Here is a 15,663-nt window from a genome sequence, read left to right on the forward strand (position 1 = left end):
CTTGCTGTAGCACTTTTCTCTTATAGCCTGCAGCCTCCAGCCCTCTCTGCCCAACAAAGAACTAGAAGGAGGAGACCTTTATCCCTACACATGAGGCCATTTGCTCCGGTCACTCACTTTATAAAGGGACCCAACATGTAAACTGAGAACAAACACAGCAAAATTATTTTGTCTATCACACTTTAACCCTCAGATGCCTGAAGCAAAAAGAGACAAGCCTTAGCCCAAGTATTCTTACGATGACAGATGCCATCCCCCACGAAAGCTAAAGGAGGTTTGGACATTTGGGATTTAAACAAAAGCTACACAAATATGGGTTGTGGTGTTTTGTCATGTTTTGTTTGGTTGGTTTTTAATAATCTCACATCTGTAGTAAAGATGTGAACAAAAATAAAATGTACAGAAAGCAAAGCGATGTTAAATATTAGAACATGAGAGGCTACTTAATTACATAGTGGAATGGTAAAACTCAGAGGCTTTTTTTCTGGGCTTTTACTCTGCTTCATGGTGGCAAAAATTGTTAGATGTTACTCAGAACCAGCTTTTTGTACATGCAGTATTCTCCAGCAAGGTGGGCCATAGCATATGCTCACCAGCTGTTTAAAAGATATAGACTGTGCAAACCACAATGTAATATGAAGTACTCATTACACACAGAAATTACGAGCATTTACTAAAACTTCAAAGCACCAAATGATAGTTGTAGCTATACATCTCTGATCTTGAGAAAATAGGATATAATTAAAAAGTGGAAAATTGCTATAATTGGGAAGCAAAGAGGGACTTATTAGAAATGGAGAAATCAAGGCTGATTCAGACGTGTAATGGATCAAAATACTCAGTGTTTGTCTGAATGGAGCAATTATAATAAAAAACATTAGTGAAAAATGACCCATGTAGAGAAATACGAAAAAGCAATTTTCAATTGTTGAATTTTTCTTCTATATATGCCATTTGAAAATACCTGATAATATTTAGACAAATGACAAACTCCCTTGGCCCCACCCCAGTCCCCATAAAAACTAAATGGACTAGTTATTTTCCACTATGCTAATTTCCAGAGATTATTGTTCTATAGTAAATATCTCATATCAAAAAGGTACATATCTGCTTTCTTATTATGACTCATTAGGTATTCCATTATACAGAACAACTTCCATCCAAAGCTTTTTTTGAACTCCACAAAGTTGCCTTTATTCCTTTAGATGGAAACACATCTGTGTATAGTAACTGCTGTATCTAACAAAAGCATACTGTAAACATGCTGAAGGAAGATCCTAAATAATTCCCTGTACATACCACAAGGTCCTCTATTTCATGTAAAACAGAAGCAACTGATAGAGCGATGTCTCTGTCTCAGGTAGGCTAATATCTTTGAAAACCAAAATGAGACCGCTAGGTCCTGTTTCTAGGCGGCCCCACTGATCCCTGTGGGACTCACTCCAGATAGCACTTGTTACTCAGGCCTCACAGAAGAATGCATGTCAATGAATTCAGATCTTCCCGCTCTTGCCAAAACTATCACAGCAATAAGAACAACTCCACTTTCCATACTTCTACCCATTCCTTACAATTGTATCATTTTTTAAGACTAAATTTTCATTCGAATGGCATTCAACAATTGAAGTCCCAACAGCTTCAGTGACATGAAATTGCTTGCTGAACTTCAGATATACCAGTCTAAGTCACTCCCACCACGCAACGTCCCAAAAGGAGATCACACGATCAGCGTCTCCCCAGGCCCTGAGCCCTCCGTCAGGCTGCAGGCTCGGACACTGCAGGTTTTTTCGGCCAAAAGTCCTTCCACATTAAGAACAAACATTAGCTGCTTTGCAACACTGACAGCGGTTCCTCTCTCCCTTTTCCAGACACTGAGAGGTGCCATGAAGAGTGACGACACCATGAGCTGAGAAAGAAAAGCGAGCAAGCTAAGGGACAGAAAAATGCCTTACTGCTGGTCATCAGGACTCTCACATGGCTCTGGAAAGCTCAGCAAGAGACAAGGACTGAACTACCTGCCTTGCTCTGAGCTTTTCTTTTCCATGCCCAGCCTCCTTTGGCACAAACAGCTCCCTGAAGCGATAGTCTGTGCCTGGCTGCAGAAAAGGAGAAGTGTCTTGTGAAGCATCTCATTGTGTTGCCCATATGGGCTGACAGCACATTCTTGCTGCAAGAACCATACTCACTCCATGCCCTATATATGTTAGAGGATTCCTTGATTCTTTAGACTGGGATATGGGACTGAGATAAAGGGACTGCATTCTTGGTCAAGGAAGATAATCCAGATAAACAGATGTTTTTAAAATATTGATCTATTTACCTAGCACACAGAACTTCTCAGCCCCCCTACAGAGCTCATAAAATCAAAATTAATGAGTCGGAAGTAAATATATTGTCACCTACTGCAAAATTTGAGATGACTGTAAAAGTTGAAGAATCTCTCTCAGTTGTTTGGAGGTTTTTTTTGGTTTTGGTTGGTTTGTTTGTTTTGGGAGGGGGGCATGCTTGGTTGAGGTTTTTTACAGTTTCTTGTCTCTTTTCATGTTTTACATCACTCAGCCATCCAGCTCTCAAACAGCTGAAGCCCCTCTCATGTTAAGCCACAGAACAGCAGCAGAACTATTTGGATGATATATCTCTACCTTTCTTTGTGTGAGTAGAGGTAGGGAAGGGATCTGAATTTTATAATACATTGTTATGGTTGTCCTGATCCTAGAAGTTTATATTATGCTTCTAGCTATTTTAGCCCAAATTTTTTTAAAATACCAATACCTAAATATTACTTTGGACAGTCGTTGCTCCTCTTTTGTAGCTAACCACACTGCAGCCTAGAATTACACTATTAGTATCTCAATTCCCAGCTGAAAAGATCTCCCTTCCCCAATGCAACTAAACCTGCTGAGACTGATACTTCTTTACATGCATAAATATACTTCACAGATAGCACATTATGTAACAGAGCAGAGGATTTCTTCTTCTTTATACAAACAAAAAAGAGACGCAGTTCAGTGAATTACACCAAATATTAGAATTACATGCGATGTCAAAACAGCAACATGATCAGAAACTCTTCCATGTATAGTAGGTCAGTGAAGGATCCAAAACTATTAGCCACACAAGATCTGGGCATTAATTATATTCATTTTTCCCTATTTGACATATATGTAAATTGTGCTGTCACTGTTTATTTATGAATCTGTGAGGAAAATTTCTACATATTTCATGAATTCTAGTGCTCTCTGTGGCCACAGTTAGCATTTGCAAACATGTGAAGGCATCTGATGCACTAAAACTCCCTCTCCAAACACCAGCTAGAACAATGCAACATCACAGCAGACTCCAGGCCAGACGCAGCAGTGCCAAAATAGTGTTTGGCATTCTTCATTTTACCCAGGAGTTACTGCAACACCTTCTTCTCTTGGCCTTGGTGAGTTCTGATCCCTAACCGGCCACCTCTGACCATGCCACTCTTCCCCTGAGCCCTCAGGCTGGCTGCCCCTTCTCAATCGCATCAGATCCGAGGTAGTTGCTTTACTGTCAGGACCCGCAGCAGTCCTGATACCTTTCCCTAGGCAGCAACAGATCTACTCCTACCTCTGATCAACTCCCAGTGCTGGCATCTGTCACTGGCTAACTGGAGACACAACATGTTTTCTTTTCTGCTTTGAAGGAGCAGCCAAAACAAACAGAAGACCAGACCACTACCCTCCTTCAAATCCTCCTTAACAACTCTCCTGTGCTGCAATGCTGACAAATGCTTGCAGCTGCTTGAGATCACAACTGCCGTCTTTTATCCCCTCAGTTCTCCATTTCCAAATCCATTTGTTCTGTTTGGCTTAAAGCTTTGATGTAAGCTCCCTGCTATGAAGGTTCACTTTTAGGATTGGAAAGGAGTGAGTAATTGATGCTCTACACATCGTGCTGGGCTCTCCATCTCTGTGCAAATTCAAGAACGGTAATTCTTCTAAAGTATATGCATAGAAACCAAAAGGACTTGTATCAAGAGATCTCAGCTTGTTCTATACTCAGTGCATGTAAGTGACTCACCAGACAATCGTACCTACCCTTATAAACTGTAATTGAGTAGGAAGAACACCGGTTTGCTACCCTGTGCTTATCACACAGCAACAGTCTGTGTCAGGTAGGCTCTCTCATAGCTCTCACCCCATTACAAAGCGCTTTGGCTAGATGGGCAAACTTTCCCAGGCCAGGCAAGCCACTAGAAGTAATCTAATAGCAATTGACTGCCATTACCCTGGTTCAACAACTTGTTATACTGGCACTTGATCCCTTTTTTCCATACGGGGCTACAGTGTCCTCACTCAGACAAAATGGAATCCACATCATGGGTTTGTATTTTGTCTACACTTGTGAAAAGAGGACCAGGTGAACTGATGCACTTCAATTTCCTGTGTTCTAGTTTAATTCAGAATCCTGAGAGCTTCTATTTACTGGGTTTAATGGTTTTGTTCTTTCTGAAAAAAAGCTACACAAATAGAAGCATCCCAAGGATTTAAAAAGATAATTTAGATATTTGTACATTTATTTTTTTTCCTCTTCATGTTAACTTAAAAAGATCAAAGTTAAGTAACAAATTTGAATCACTTCAGGTAAAATTTAAATTAGCAACATAGCTGCCAACTGGATCACAATAATCCTTCATGATTATCTTTCTGTAACTCTTTTGAGTTAGCAGTGTCTGGTTTGCAAGTTCAATCAACATCAAGAAACACCCAGAAGATTGAACTCAAGTATAGCATTTTGCCTGCAACAATGTAGAATGATACAAGTTGCCGATTTACTTAATGCATTTATTTTCCCACCTCATAAGGCTGAAGGAATGGAAAAGGCTAACGCACCACTTCTTCAGAGAAGCAGGTTCTGAGCATAAGCTATTCTACACTTTCACATGATTTCTCTGATGAAGGTTACACTAGAACAAGAAAAGGTTCTAACCAAGAACCAAGACGACTCAGGTTCATTTTAGTCTGGACTATGCATAACTAGTACAGATTGCACTAGCTACTGAAACATTTTTTCTGAAGGCATTTTTTAAGTATCTGGTCAGAAAACAGAGTTTGCAGTCCACTGCAAATTGTAACATATTCCTACTTTTCAAATGAACAAGATTCTAAATTTCTTAACCACATGTTGAAAAATATTTTGATTCGGAATTATATTCTAGTATGTGGAATATTATATGTAGTAATAAGCATATAACAATGACATGAAAATTAAAATTGCATGCTCTAAACAGGGGTGTCAAACTCATTTTCACCGTGGACCACATCAGCCTTCACAGTTGCCTTCAAAGGGCCGAATGTAATTTTAGGACTGTATAAATGTAGGAGTAGTGAAGGCTGATGTGGTCCTCGGTGGTCCTTGGTGAAAATGAATCTAAGAGGAGACTGTATAGCATGACAGTATCATCATCAGGTTTACTGTGTCCATAAATGGATACTAAATAGAATGATCTGAGACATCATCAATATGACAATCATGGTTGCTGGAGAATATGAAGGAAATGGACTGCAAAAATCAGACAGACTCTTCCTAAATAGTATCTTCTAGTGCCACCACAGGAGACAGAATGCTGTGCTACATGGACCATTGGTCTGACTCTGCAGGGTACTGCAAATGTTCTTGAAATGTTCATGTACATGCTAGGAGAACCAAAACACCGAAAAATGATTGACAGTCTTATTGACATTCAGCACAAAGAGGTTTATTTCTATAACTTCCTGGCAATTCCCTCCATCTCTCCAGAAATGGACATACACCTCTCCGAAAACAGAGAGGTTTCTACAAAATGCAAAAGTGTATTTTCAGGTGGGAAGTCACTCACTCCATCCAAACTTTTTTCCCTACCAAACTGAGTTTTAACTCGTGAAAACAAAATCTTTTTTTACTATAAAAATAATCGATGTTCTCTCTATTTCCTAAGCATAAAAGTATATTGATAATGATAAAATATACTAACTTATGTAACTCACAACCCCAAACCTGTCTCAAATATAGCATACATAACTCTTTGTCTTTTGTAAATTGACTGAGATGCTTCTTGAAGTTCTACCTGATCTGTGTAGGAAATGAATAATAGAAATATGATGCATTATGATTCTTGGCCTCTGACTTATAGTGCAAGTAAAAGCTGTGTAAGACCTACCATTTACCTTGCTGTGGAATTTTCAGCCTTCACTCAGTCTTGACTAGGTTGGCCTTTGCACCAGCTCTCAGACAAGGGCTGTGCCACTTGTTCTCCCCACCTGCCCTTGACCTACATGCTCACCTATAGGGCCTGATATGGTTTACCACTCTGCTCCATCTCCCATCAGCTGGTTTCCATCTATCTCAGATCTATTCTCTTCTGAACTAACCCCCAGAGCAGAGAGAAATGGGCTACAGCACACTCTGCCTTAGCTGCATCATCATGCTGATGTCTGCTGCCATTAAACTGCTATGCTGATTAATCCCAAGTAAAATACTCAAGTGGTTTCTTTTCAACAGACTCAATAGGCCAATTTCTTCTGCCTACATCTCTGGACACACGTGACAAGGCTTAATAGACGTGGCAAGAATCTTCCCCTCATCAGTCTTCTTTCTTATAAGCATGATTAGAATAGCATCCACACAGGGGCAGATGTTCAGCCTGAGTGCAGCCTACAGAGAGAAGAGCATTTCTGAACGAAGAGTCAACTAATGTTATTCTGTACAGATGTATTCCTGTTTCACATTCATTCCTGTAGGTGGTTTCTTTAAAAATGCTGAACTAAGAAAGTTAGGTTACTTTATTACCAAAAGAAGTTATAATGCTAAAAGCTCTCATATTATTAGTTTTCCTCTAGTTTTTACTTATTTGTTAAAAATCATATTCTATACTAGCCTCAGATTTAGGTCTTCATGTGTTAAGATGAACACAACACAGTAACTCTACACTTCTCCTATAAATACTATACTAGAGTGTCACACACAGTGTGTTATGCAAAAATGTTGTTTATTTATCCAAGTAATCACTATGCACATTTTTAAGTGAATTGAAATTTAACTATATTGAAAGGTTAAATCAAAGTGTGAGATTGACTACATATCTCTTGATACTTTATTATTTGTTTATTTATTATTTGTTTATTTTAACAGGAAATAGTTAATGAACAACAGCTCCTACTCTCTCAGAAGCGTATTTCCAGCTCACAGCACTGCAACTTCAAAATGCTTTACAAGTTAGGTAATCTGCACATTAATACAGAGACAGCAAAATCCAGCAAAGAAAATCAAATGCAAATGTACAGTAGAAAATGACAAATTCCACTTCAAATTGTAAAAAAATATTTTCTGCGAAGGTACTTCCTATTAGGCAATTGTTAAGTGAGGAGATTTGGAAGAAATGTCACATTTACACAGGATTATTCTGTAACAGATCATTTCCATAATTCTGAAGCAACTGGTTTGGGTTTCTATAGACACCAAAACTGTCAGATGACCCACACGAATAGGTCAGCTCCAAATTCCATTTAGTTGGAAGTAAATCTTTCTTGATAGTCACCTGGTTTAATGATTTCTAGACAGAGGATAATCCCTTCAACATGGATTGTGAACATGCAGTGCCTCACTGTTGACATATGCCTTAGAGTCAGCAGGAAATGTCAATTTTAGTTAAAAATGAAATGTCCAACTACATTGTCTAAGAATTTGAGAGCAGAGGTTCAACAGGTACCAAATCATGTAAGAACAGATTAATTTGGAAAAACAGAGATGGAACGTGGGCCGGAATATTTCACATCAAGGCTGCAATAATCTCATCATAAATCCATTCAAGGTCTTTTCCAGTATTCAGAATGGGTGATAACTTACGAGGTCTGACGACTTTACAATTCAAGTATTCAGGACTAAAATCTCTCAAGAACCCTTTACAGTATTATAGGATACTCTTTTTAGTTACTTGGGCAGTTTTGGCCTCAAAACTGTACCTCAGCCTAGTTCAAACCTGATTAGCCTCTTTTACCCAAAACCCAAACATGATCAAGTGCAATAGAAAACAGTTACTGAAAAAGGTGTAAGAACTGAACAGTACGGTTCATATAACCAATGCTGAAAACTGAACTAGGAGAAAAGAAACCTGGCAACAATCTTTCTTTCCAGACTGGCTCGCTGTTGATATATTGCACGGGACATGTCTTAAAGAATCATAGAATCATTTTGCTTGGAAGAGACCCTCAAGATCATCAAGTCCAACTATAACCTAACTCTAGCACTAAACCATGTCCTAACTTCATCACTGAGAGCTGAGGATTTTTTTCCTCTAGGAAAAATGATTTAATAATATCTACATACATGGATTCAAACACTCCACAGAGTAACTTTGATGGTAAACTACATTGGTGGCTCTAAGCTCATCATGAAATGTCAAGTTTTACTATCTATCACAACCCATTCCTAGTGGAATTTCAGACAAGTTCCCCCCAAATCTCTTGCCCACAGATCCCATCAGAGAACACAAAAGCAGAGTCAAGCAACAAGCTCTGCCTTCAATGCCCACTGCCTGTGCAAGCTCTTCCTGGCACTGCAGCTTTGCAGGAATCCAGAATACCACAGTGCACAGTAGTCTGGATTTGATTCCTGACTTTTCTTCCTTAACATCATTTTGTATTCAGCTACTATGGAAGTTGCTTCAGATTATGCAAACTGCAGTGGCCTATTCTGTTTGTCCTTCCAGTCTTTGGGAACACATTTCCAGGCTAGGTGCTGACTGCAAAACGTCTTCTTCATTTCAAAGGATCGCACAGAATTTGTAGGGATTAGTTGATAGCTTTTTTTTGAGAGAAGGAGATGAGAAAGTTCTACTCCTTGGTATCAAACTCCACAAATCTAAATTTGAAGACTGGATTCTCTCTTCAGGGGAAGCAACAGTTCCGAAGTGAAAATGCTCTTTTATGACAATTTTTAAAAAACCCAAACCCAAAGCAATGGAAACAGAGGTCTCTGTAAGCACTATCTTTATGAATTTAGACACAAATTTATTGTTAAAAAAACCCCAAACCAAAACAGAACAGAGATGCTGAAAATTTTCATTCTTACAAACTGTAGGACACCTGAATTGCTACTGTGAAGAACAAACTGCAATGGGCCTACAAAGCTGCATACAAGCTGAAAGGAAGGTGACACTTCCACAGAGGAATTTGTTTCATGACAGCATTCTTTCACAGATCCTTTTAATAAAAGAAATGCTTCACCAAAGTCACCATTGGAATTAATTTTTGTACTTATGCATATTGACACATACACACACCAACTGAAATCCATTGCCTTCATGGCTCTACATGTGCAGTGACAGACAGCATCTGAGACTGTTCCACACACTCCATACTAGCACTTGCACATGTACAGCTTGGCATGTAAAGAATAAACATAAACCTTACACTCCAGATGTATGCTTGTGTTTTTCACATTGAGAAAATAAATCCATGTGAAATATAAAAGTTAAAATATAAACACTTGAGTGTTTCCTCACAGTCTGTTCCATCCTGGCTGTTTGGCATCCATCCTTTACAGGCCAGAAGTTTCACAGATGGAGTTTCAAATGCCCAGCAGACACAACAGAAGCTAGATTCTCAAAAATGCTCACTGCAGAAAGAGCTGACATCTTTTGATGACAGTCTAACCTAATCATTTATTATGATTTCCAACGCAAACTATTCTTAAAACCATCTTCCCAATGCAAATCAGAAGAATTTAGAAAAGCTTTTACAATTTAAGCATTTTAAGAGCTTGTTTCCAGGATCAGATACCATTGTATCCTTGAGATATTTGCCAGAAGATTTGTATTCAGTTATCTGAAAAATCATAATATTCAACCAATTCTTCAGTATCAACCTTATCAAGCACTGATCAGACATTAAGAGCCTTGATCGTTATGAAAGGCACACTATTCCTGTCAGAGACATTCTTCTTCATTTTCTTCTAGGGAGAGGAGGAATTTTTTGCAGGATAGGTTACAGTGTATCTATGAACTTAGTAACAAGCAAGCTCTTTGCTCCTAGATTAGTCAAAACTAAAGACTGAAACACACAAATTACAGGCCTTACCTTGCTCTGACTTCATTTGAGGAAAATTATCTGCTTTCAACAGCAGGCTGTTTTTATTGGCTTATTTACCTATTTGTGCATTTACTTGCACAAAAAACTCCCCACAATTAAACTAATTGATTTATATAGTTTAATTTTAAAAGATCATAATGGTTTCTTTAACTGTTATGTCATATCTCAATCATATTTAAAGAAACACTACCAGAGGAAGATCCCCATGATAAGCCTTTCATGAAAGAAAAATTTTAGGTAGCAAATCCTATGAAGTCCTAATAGAATTTATATCCTAATTCTAAAAGCACAGTACTATCAGTATAATATAAAAATAAGAATGCTGAAGTGAGAAGACCATTAATTCAGAATCCTGAAAAGACTAAACAAGAGCATTTATCAATTCACATGCAACCACTCTAAATAAAAACAACAAATGACTTGCAGGTCATTCACTGTGTATATACTCAACATAGGAATGCCAACTGGAAGAAAACTCTTATTTTTCTGAATTATTTACCTCAAGAACTAGCCAAAGCTGGTCTCCATTTTTCACATCTTTCTTATAGTACATGCCATAGAATTTGACCACATTGGGATGATCAGAGAGAGCTTTCAAAATGTTGTACTCGGCTTCAATTTCTTCATCAATATCCTAGTGTCACAAATGAGAAATACATAGCAGTTAATAAATAAATAATGATAGCCAACTAAAAAACCCAAACATATAGCACTTTCTGGCTATTCAAACATAGTTTGAAACAATCCAAAGCAAAAAAACCCCAACACCACAGAACATGAATGTACCAGTTGCATGGCTACAAAGCTTCGTTCTGCTTACTCAGTACAAAACAGTCATCTGGTTTTTTACTTGGTCTTTACCAATTTCAACTAATGAACACACAGGGTAGGACAGAACAGCCCTCAGGAGAGTAGGGAAGAAGCATTTTGGGGCAATGCCAGTGCAATGCGCAAGTGAGTAGGTATGCAGATGCCTTGGGAAGTCACATTATTTCTCTAGTCTCAAGAGCATCCCCAGCCAGAGACGGTGCAGCTGGAATGACCTCTCTACTCCTCTGTGTACAAACCAGTATGACAGCAGTCACATCTTACTCACTTATTGTCCTGCTTTCTAGAATCACCTGGGAATTTATCTCATTTTCTACTATCATACAAATTGGTGACATCCATGATCTCTCTGGCTTCTCCTACTGAGCTACAAGAGTTGCGGCTTTTTGTGGGTCTTTCACAACAGACCTCATATTGCCAGGGAAGTCCATTTGGAGGTGAGAGATGGGGACAAGTTTTGCCAGCACATGCACCAGGAGCTTAAAAGCCCTTTCAGACCAAACATGGATGCTCGCAACCGTGGGCACAAGATGACTCAGGTAACCCCTTCCACTTGTGCACTGGCATTGCTCATTGAGGGACATTATCCAACTGTATTTCACTCATGCTGAGAAAATATTCAAGCCGTCTTGGCCACAGGTAAAGGCAGAATAGCTGCAGCCATTTCCCCCATTGTTTAGATCTCAAAGAATGTTAACATACTTGTTTCCAGATATAAAATATTTTAAATACAATTTGCTATTTACAGTCAGTCGAAAAGAAATAGAAATGAAAAATCAATTCACTGCCAAATAGAAATGACCATGGCAGACAAAAGAGGTGCTTTGTGTTCCAATGAATCAGATTCCTCATTTTGTTCACCACCAAGGGTATCCGCCTCTGAGAAGACTTTGCTCACTTGTTTCTTACACAGGTCTCTACAATGCTAAATCAAACTCGAGTTGCTCACATTAGCCTTTTGTCTTGAGACCAGCTTGACTGGTCTCAAAGAACTTGGCCTGTCACCAGTATCTTTAGGAATTGGGTCATTACACTTTCATATTGAGATTACAAGAAAAAGTCTGCTCACAAGGAAGGGTTTAGACGTTTTTTTATTGGAGTAGTCGAACAATAGTAGAAATTTTCCTCTTTCAAAAAAAGGAGGAACTCACTGTAAGTTAATTTTCCCATAAGCACAACACAGAGTACAGACAATAAAAAAAGAGATGCAAGGAAGGAGAAAAAAAACATGGCACTGAGGGTGGCAGAGGAAGGAAAGGGAAAAGAGTGGAAGATAAGACATGAAAAAAAAGAAAACGCATCTGGCAAAAACAAGAGGATAGATCATAAATAACAAAACATAAAAAACAAAGAGTTGAAAGCCCAAAAAACTACACACAAAACAGACAATAGCCCTGGCTGCCTTGGGGAAATTGGAGGAGAATTAGCCCACTGTCCTACTGTGATTTAATAGAAGTTTCCGTCTCCTGAGGGGTATTCAGATTTTATGAGACTTTTACTATTACAAGGAGAAATGAAAAGAGAGAGAATTAAATGAATAGAATATTCCTTCTGTGCATACTAAAAAGAAACATCTTCCTCTGTATTTTATGAAGGAAGAAAACCTGAAATATTTGGTTGAATTTAATATATTTACCTGCATAAGAGTACCTCTTTTAGAAAGAGTAGAGGGAATATTTTCATGTGAACTTAGACATTTGACACAAAGAATCGGAGAATTCTAAAGGATTAAACATGAAATACCTATTTCAGTCTCATATCACCCATGATAATGTAGTTTCCCAGTTTAATTTGGAAATATGAGTTAAACCAAGTGATAAAAAAGACATTTCTTCTGCTTATTTTTTTCAGTCCACCTCTCAAATGGCAGAATTCTGAAACCATCTTTAAAGAAAAAAAATTGTAAAATTTAAAAAAGAAAATACAGAAAGTGTCTTTTTCTTCATTGCAATGGCTCCCTCTGCAGCCATCAATACTACTTTCAGTTTGAACAAAAAGAACTAGTTTATTGCTTTGATGCTATTTCTAATAAAGGATTGCCATTTTAACAGTAATATGGAGGTACAGCAGCTACTCCAGACATCCTGAAAACAGGAAGGAGGAAATAATAGTATTCTTAGAATAAAAAGGAGAATGCATTCATTTAAAAAAAATCAAGTCTTTGATATTGACTGCATTACTTATTTTTTCATTAAAATAAGGAATCTGTTTTCATCAGCTATACCTCTTCCCTCCTTCAATTTCTTATCTTGCACCTTTATCCACAGTATTTCTTCTGTCTTCTTCTGTCATTCTATGCCCTTATATCGTACTTAGTCTGTTTCTCTTTCTTCTAGCATCAGCTTTACTACCTCTTCTGTCTTCCTGTCATCATCCTTTATCCTTTTGCTACAACATCTGAAGTGTACACAACACTGAAAGTTTCCCCGACGCCTTCAGTAATCCCTGCCATAGTCACCTGCCACTTAAAAATCATTCCTGAACACTTGTGAAATAGATGAAAGCAGAAGCATTTCCTGCCATACAGGCATTTAGATGAACACTTGGTGTACAAGAAAGTCCTGCCTGTTCATTGTAAGCACAAGAACCTTGTTTACAGAAAGCTACAGAGTCAAAAATAGAGTTTGCAGTGCATTTGAATTCATCGAGATCCTCATCACTTGGCTGCAAATCACGTTCACTCTGGGAGAGGTACACGATATTGAATTGAGATGAGCCTCCTTCTGTTGCTTTGAAAGCACGCTGAAATAAAAACCAGATCAACAAGAAGCACAACAAAGATAAAGCAAGATGTTATGTTTTCAAAAACACGTTTCATGGTCTTAGGGGCCATGGGATTATAATTTGACACCGTGTGACACGCAGGGGTGAACAGAGCCTTTGTGGCTGTGCAGCTCCACGCAGAGCTGCAGCGTCTAGGCCTGCATGGCCTGTGCTTCTCTCCTGCCCAGAGGCCGTGCGATGGCAGCATGGGCCTCGTCACCCTGCCCTGGGAGCGCAAAAGATGAGCCCAAAGGGGCCACTTGACACAGGAACAGCTCCTCGTCCGTGTTTTGTGGGTTACTGTTCTTGAGAAAAATCCCCAGCCACATGCAGCACCCCTGAAGTCAGTGGGATTTGCCTTTATGAACCAGACTCATGTTCTTCCTTACTCTTTGAGCATTAATCCGCCACTCAACAAATGCCAGTTATTGAGAACAAAAGCATACTCTGCAACATCATAATTCCACCTCCCAGTCACCTGGTGTTTTGTGTGTAGGAGCTATTGCCTTTGTATTTTCCATTTGGAAAGATGGATCCCTCTTTGGTATCTATGTATTTTGGCACACTCTGAAAACTCAGAGCCAATGATAACAATAAAAATAAAGTACACTATTTTATTTTTAAAGTATCACTCATAGCATGTAACTCAGCTAAAAGCATGTACTCAAAATAGATGCTTGAAGGTACATCTAAAGCACTTAAAAGTACATAACTTTCTTACTGGCTACTATGTAAAAAAAAAAAAAGGGAACAACAGTAAAAACAGAAGAAGCTAGGACTCCTGGTAATGAAAAGGAAAATAATCAGCTCTGCTCCTGAAAGTAAGAGATAAACAAGAAGGAACTAAAAATAAGAGTAACAAAGTTCAGGTACATATCTGACTTCTACTATACGCAACCACTTCCAACATCACTTATGATATGAAAAACACATTGCTAGCTAGCCTGATACTTAGCAGGCTGAAGCAATTTATTTCACTATCACTTCTAATGCAAATGATCTACCCAGATTAAAAGAAAAAAAGACTACATAAATTCATGTACAATTAGATAAGAACAAACCAAATAACTCAGGTAGCTTACGTGAACAGGATCCAAAATTTTGACTGCTGCTTTGCTGCCATTTTTCTTATTTAACACCTTGAAAACTTTTCCATATGTTCCTTTGCCAATAGTCTCAATTATTTCCCACGTATCTGAAGGATCAGGAAAGCTATCAAATATTATTGTTTTCCCAGTCAACGGAAGCATCTCAAATGATGGCTCCTATGAAAAAGAGATTCCAGTGTTCACTCAATAAATGCTTAACAGCAATTGGTTTCCTACAAATGCAAAGAGAAATATACATTCCCGTCTCAAACACTAGAAACGTTTTTGCAGGTAGTGTGCATGCACTGAAAGCATAATGAACAAGAAATGCTGCACTTAATACACATACGTGCAGTCAACACAATATGAAATGAAGACAAATTCAAATAATAATTTGAACTAATTTCAGGCTTGAGTGAAGTCAGTAGAAGCTTTCCCATGCACTTCAATGAAATTATAATGCCACTCTGAGACTTTTTGAGGGGCATGGGAATGGGAGTCACATTCGTGAAATCCAAAAGAATTTGGCTCCATTACCAAGAGTTAGGCATGAAACAGTGGAAAACAAAATGAAACCAACCTACCACCACATAAATAGTAGCAATAGGTTCATTCAAACTTTTACAGCAAATGGTCAGTTGTACAATCCTGCTCTTACCATTTGAATTTTTATATAGATCTCATTAGGTCAAGCAGATCAAAGTGGCAGATATTTGTACAGTATTATGATCTTCTGACAGCCAAGCATTCACAGCCATGGAAAATGTGTTCACTGAGGTACATTCATAAACAACTGTTTTACATACCGTAAAAGATTACCATTTTACAATGATGCAATTGCATCCATACTGACCAGGTTACACCCATGCCCTGAACAATGACGCCTTCAT

At 38.3% G+C, this 15,663-nt stretch overlaps 1 protein-coding gene across 2 annotated transcripts in view; it reads right to left on the reverse strand.

The window, feature by feature from the left end:
- The window catches only part of MYO3A (myosin IIIA), a 110,111-nt gene extending 95,176 nt beyond the window's left edge, over window positions 1-14,935 (reverse strand). For both annotated transcript variants that reach the window (XM_065628760.1, XM_065628758.1), the window contains exons 1-2: window positions 14,768-14,935; window positions 10,594-10,728 (exon numbers count right to left, since the gene is read on the reverse strand). In XM_065628760.1, the coding sequence (XP_065484832.1) occupies window positions 10,594-10,728; window positions 14,768-14,935 (303 nt within the window). The remainder of the gene's footprint in view (window positions 1-10,593; window positions 10,729-14,767) is intronic.
- Between the last annotated feature and the right edge of the window lie 728 nt (window positions 14,936-15,663).

The sequence above is a fragment of the Caloenas nicobarica genome, chromosome 2, assembly GCF_036013445.1.
Source record: "Caloenas nicobarica isolate bCalNic1 chromosome 2, bCalNic1.hap1, whole genome shotgun sequence".
NCBI lineage: Eukaryota > Metazoa > Chordata > Aves > Columbiformes > Columbidae > Caloenas > Caloenas nicobarica.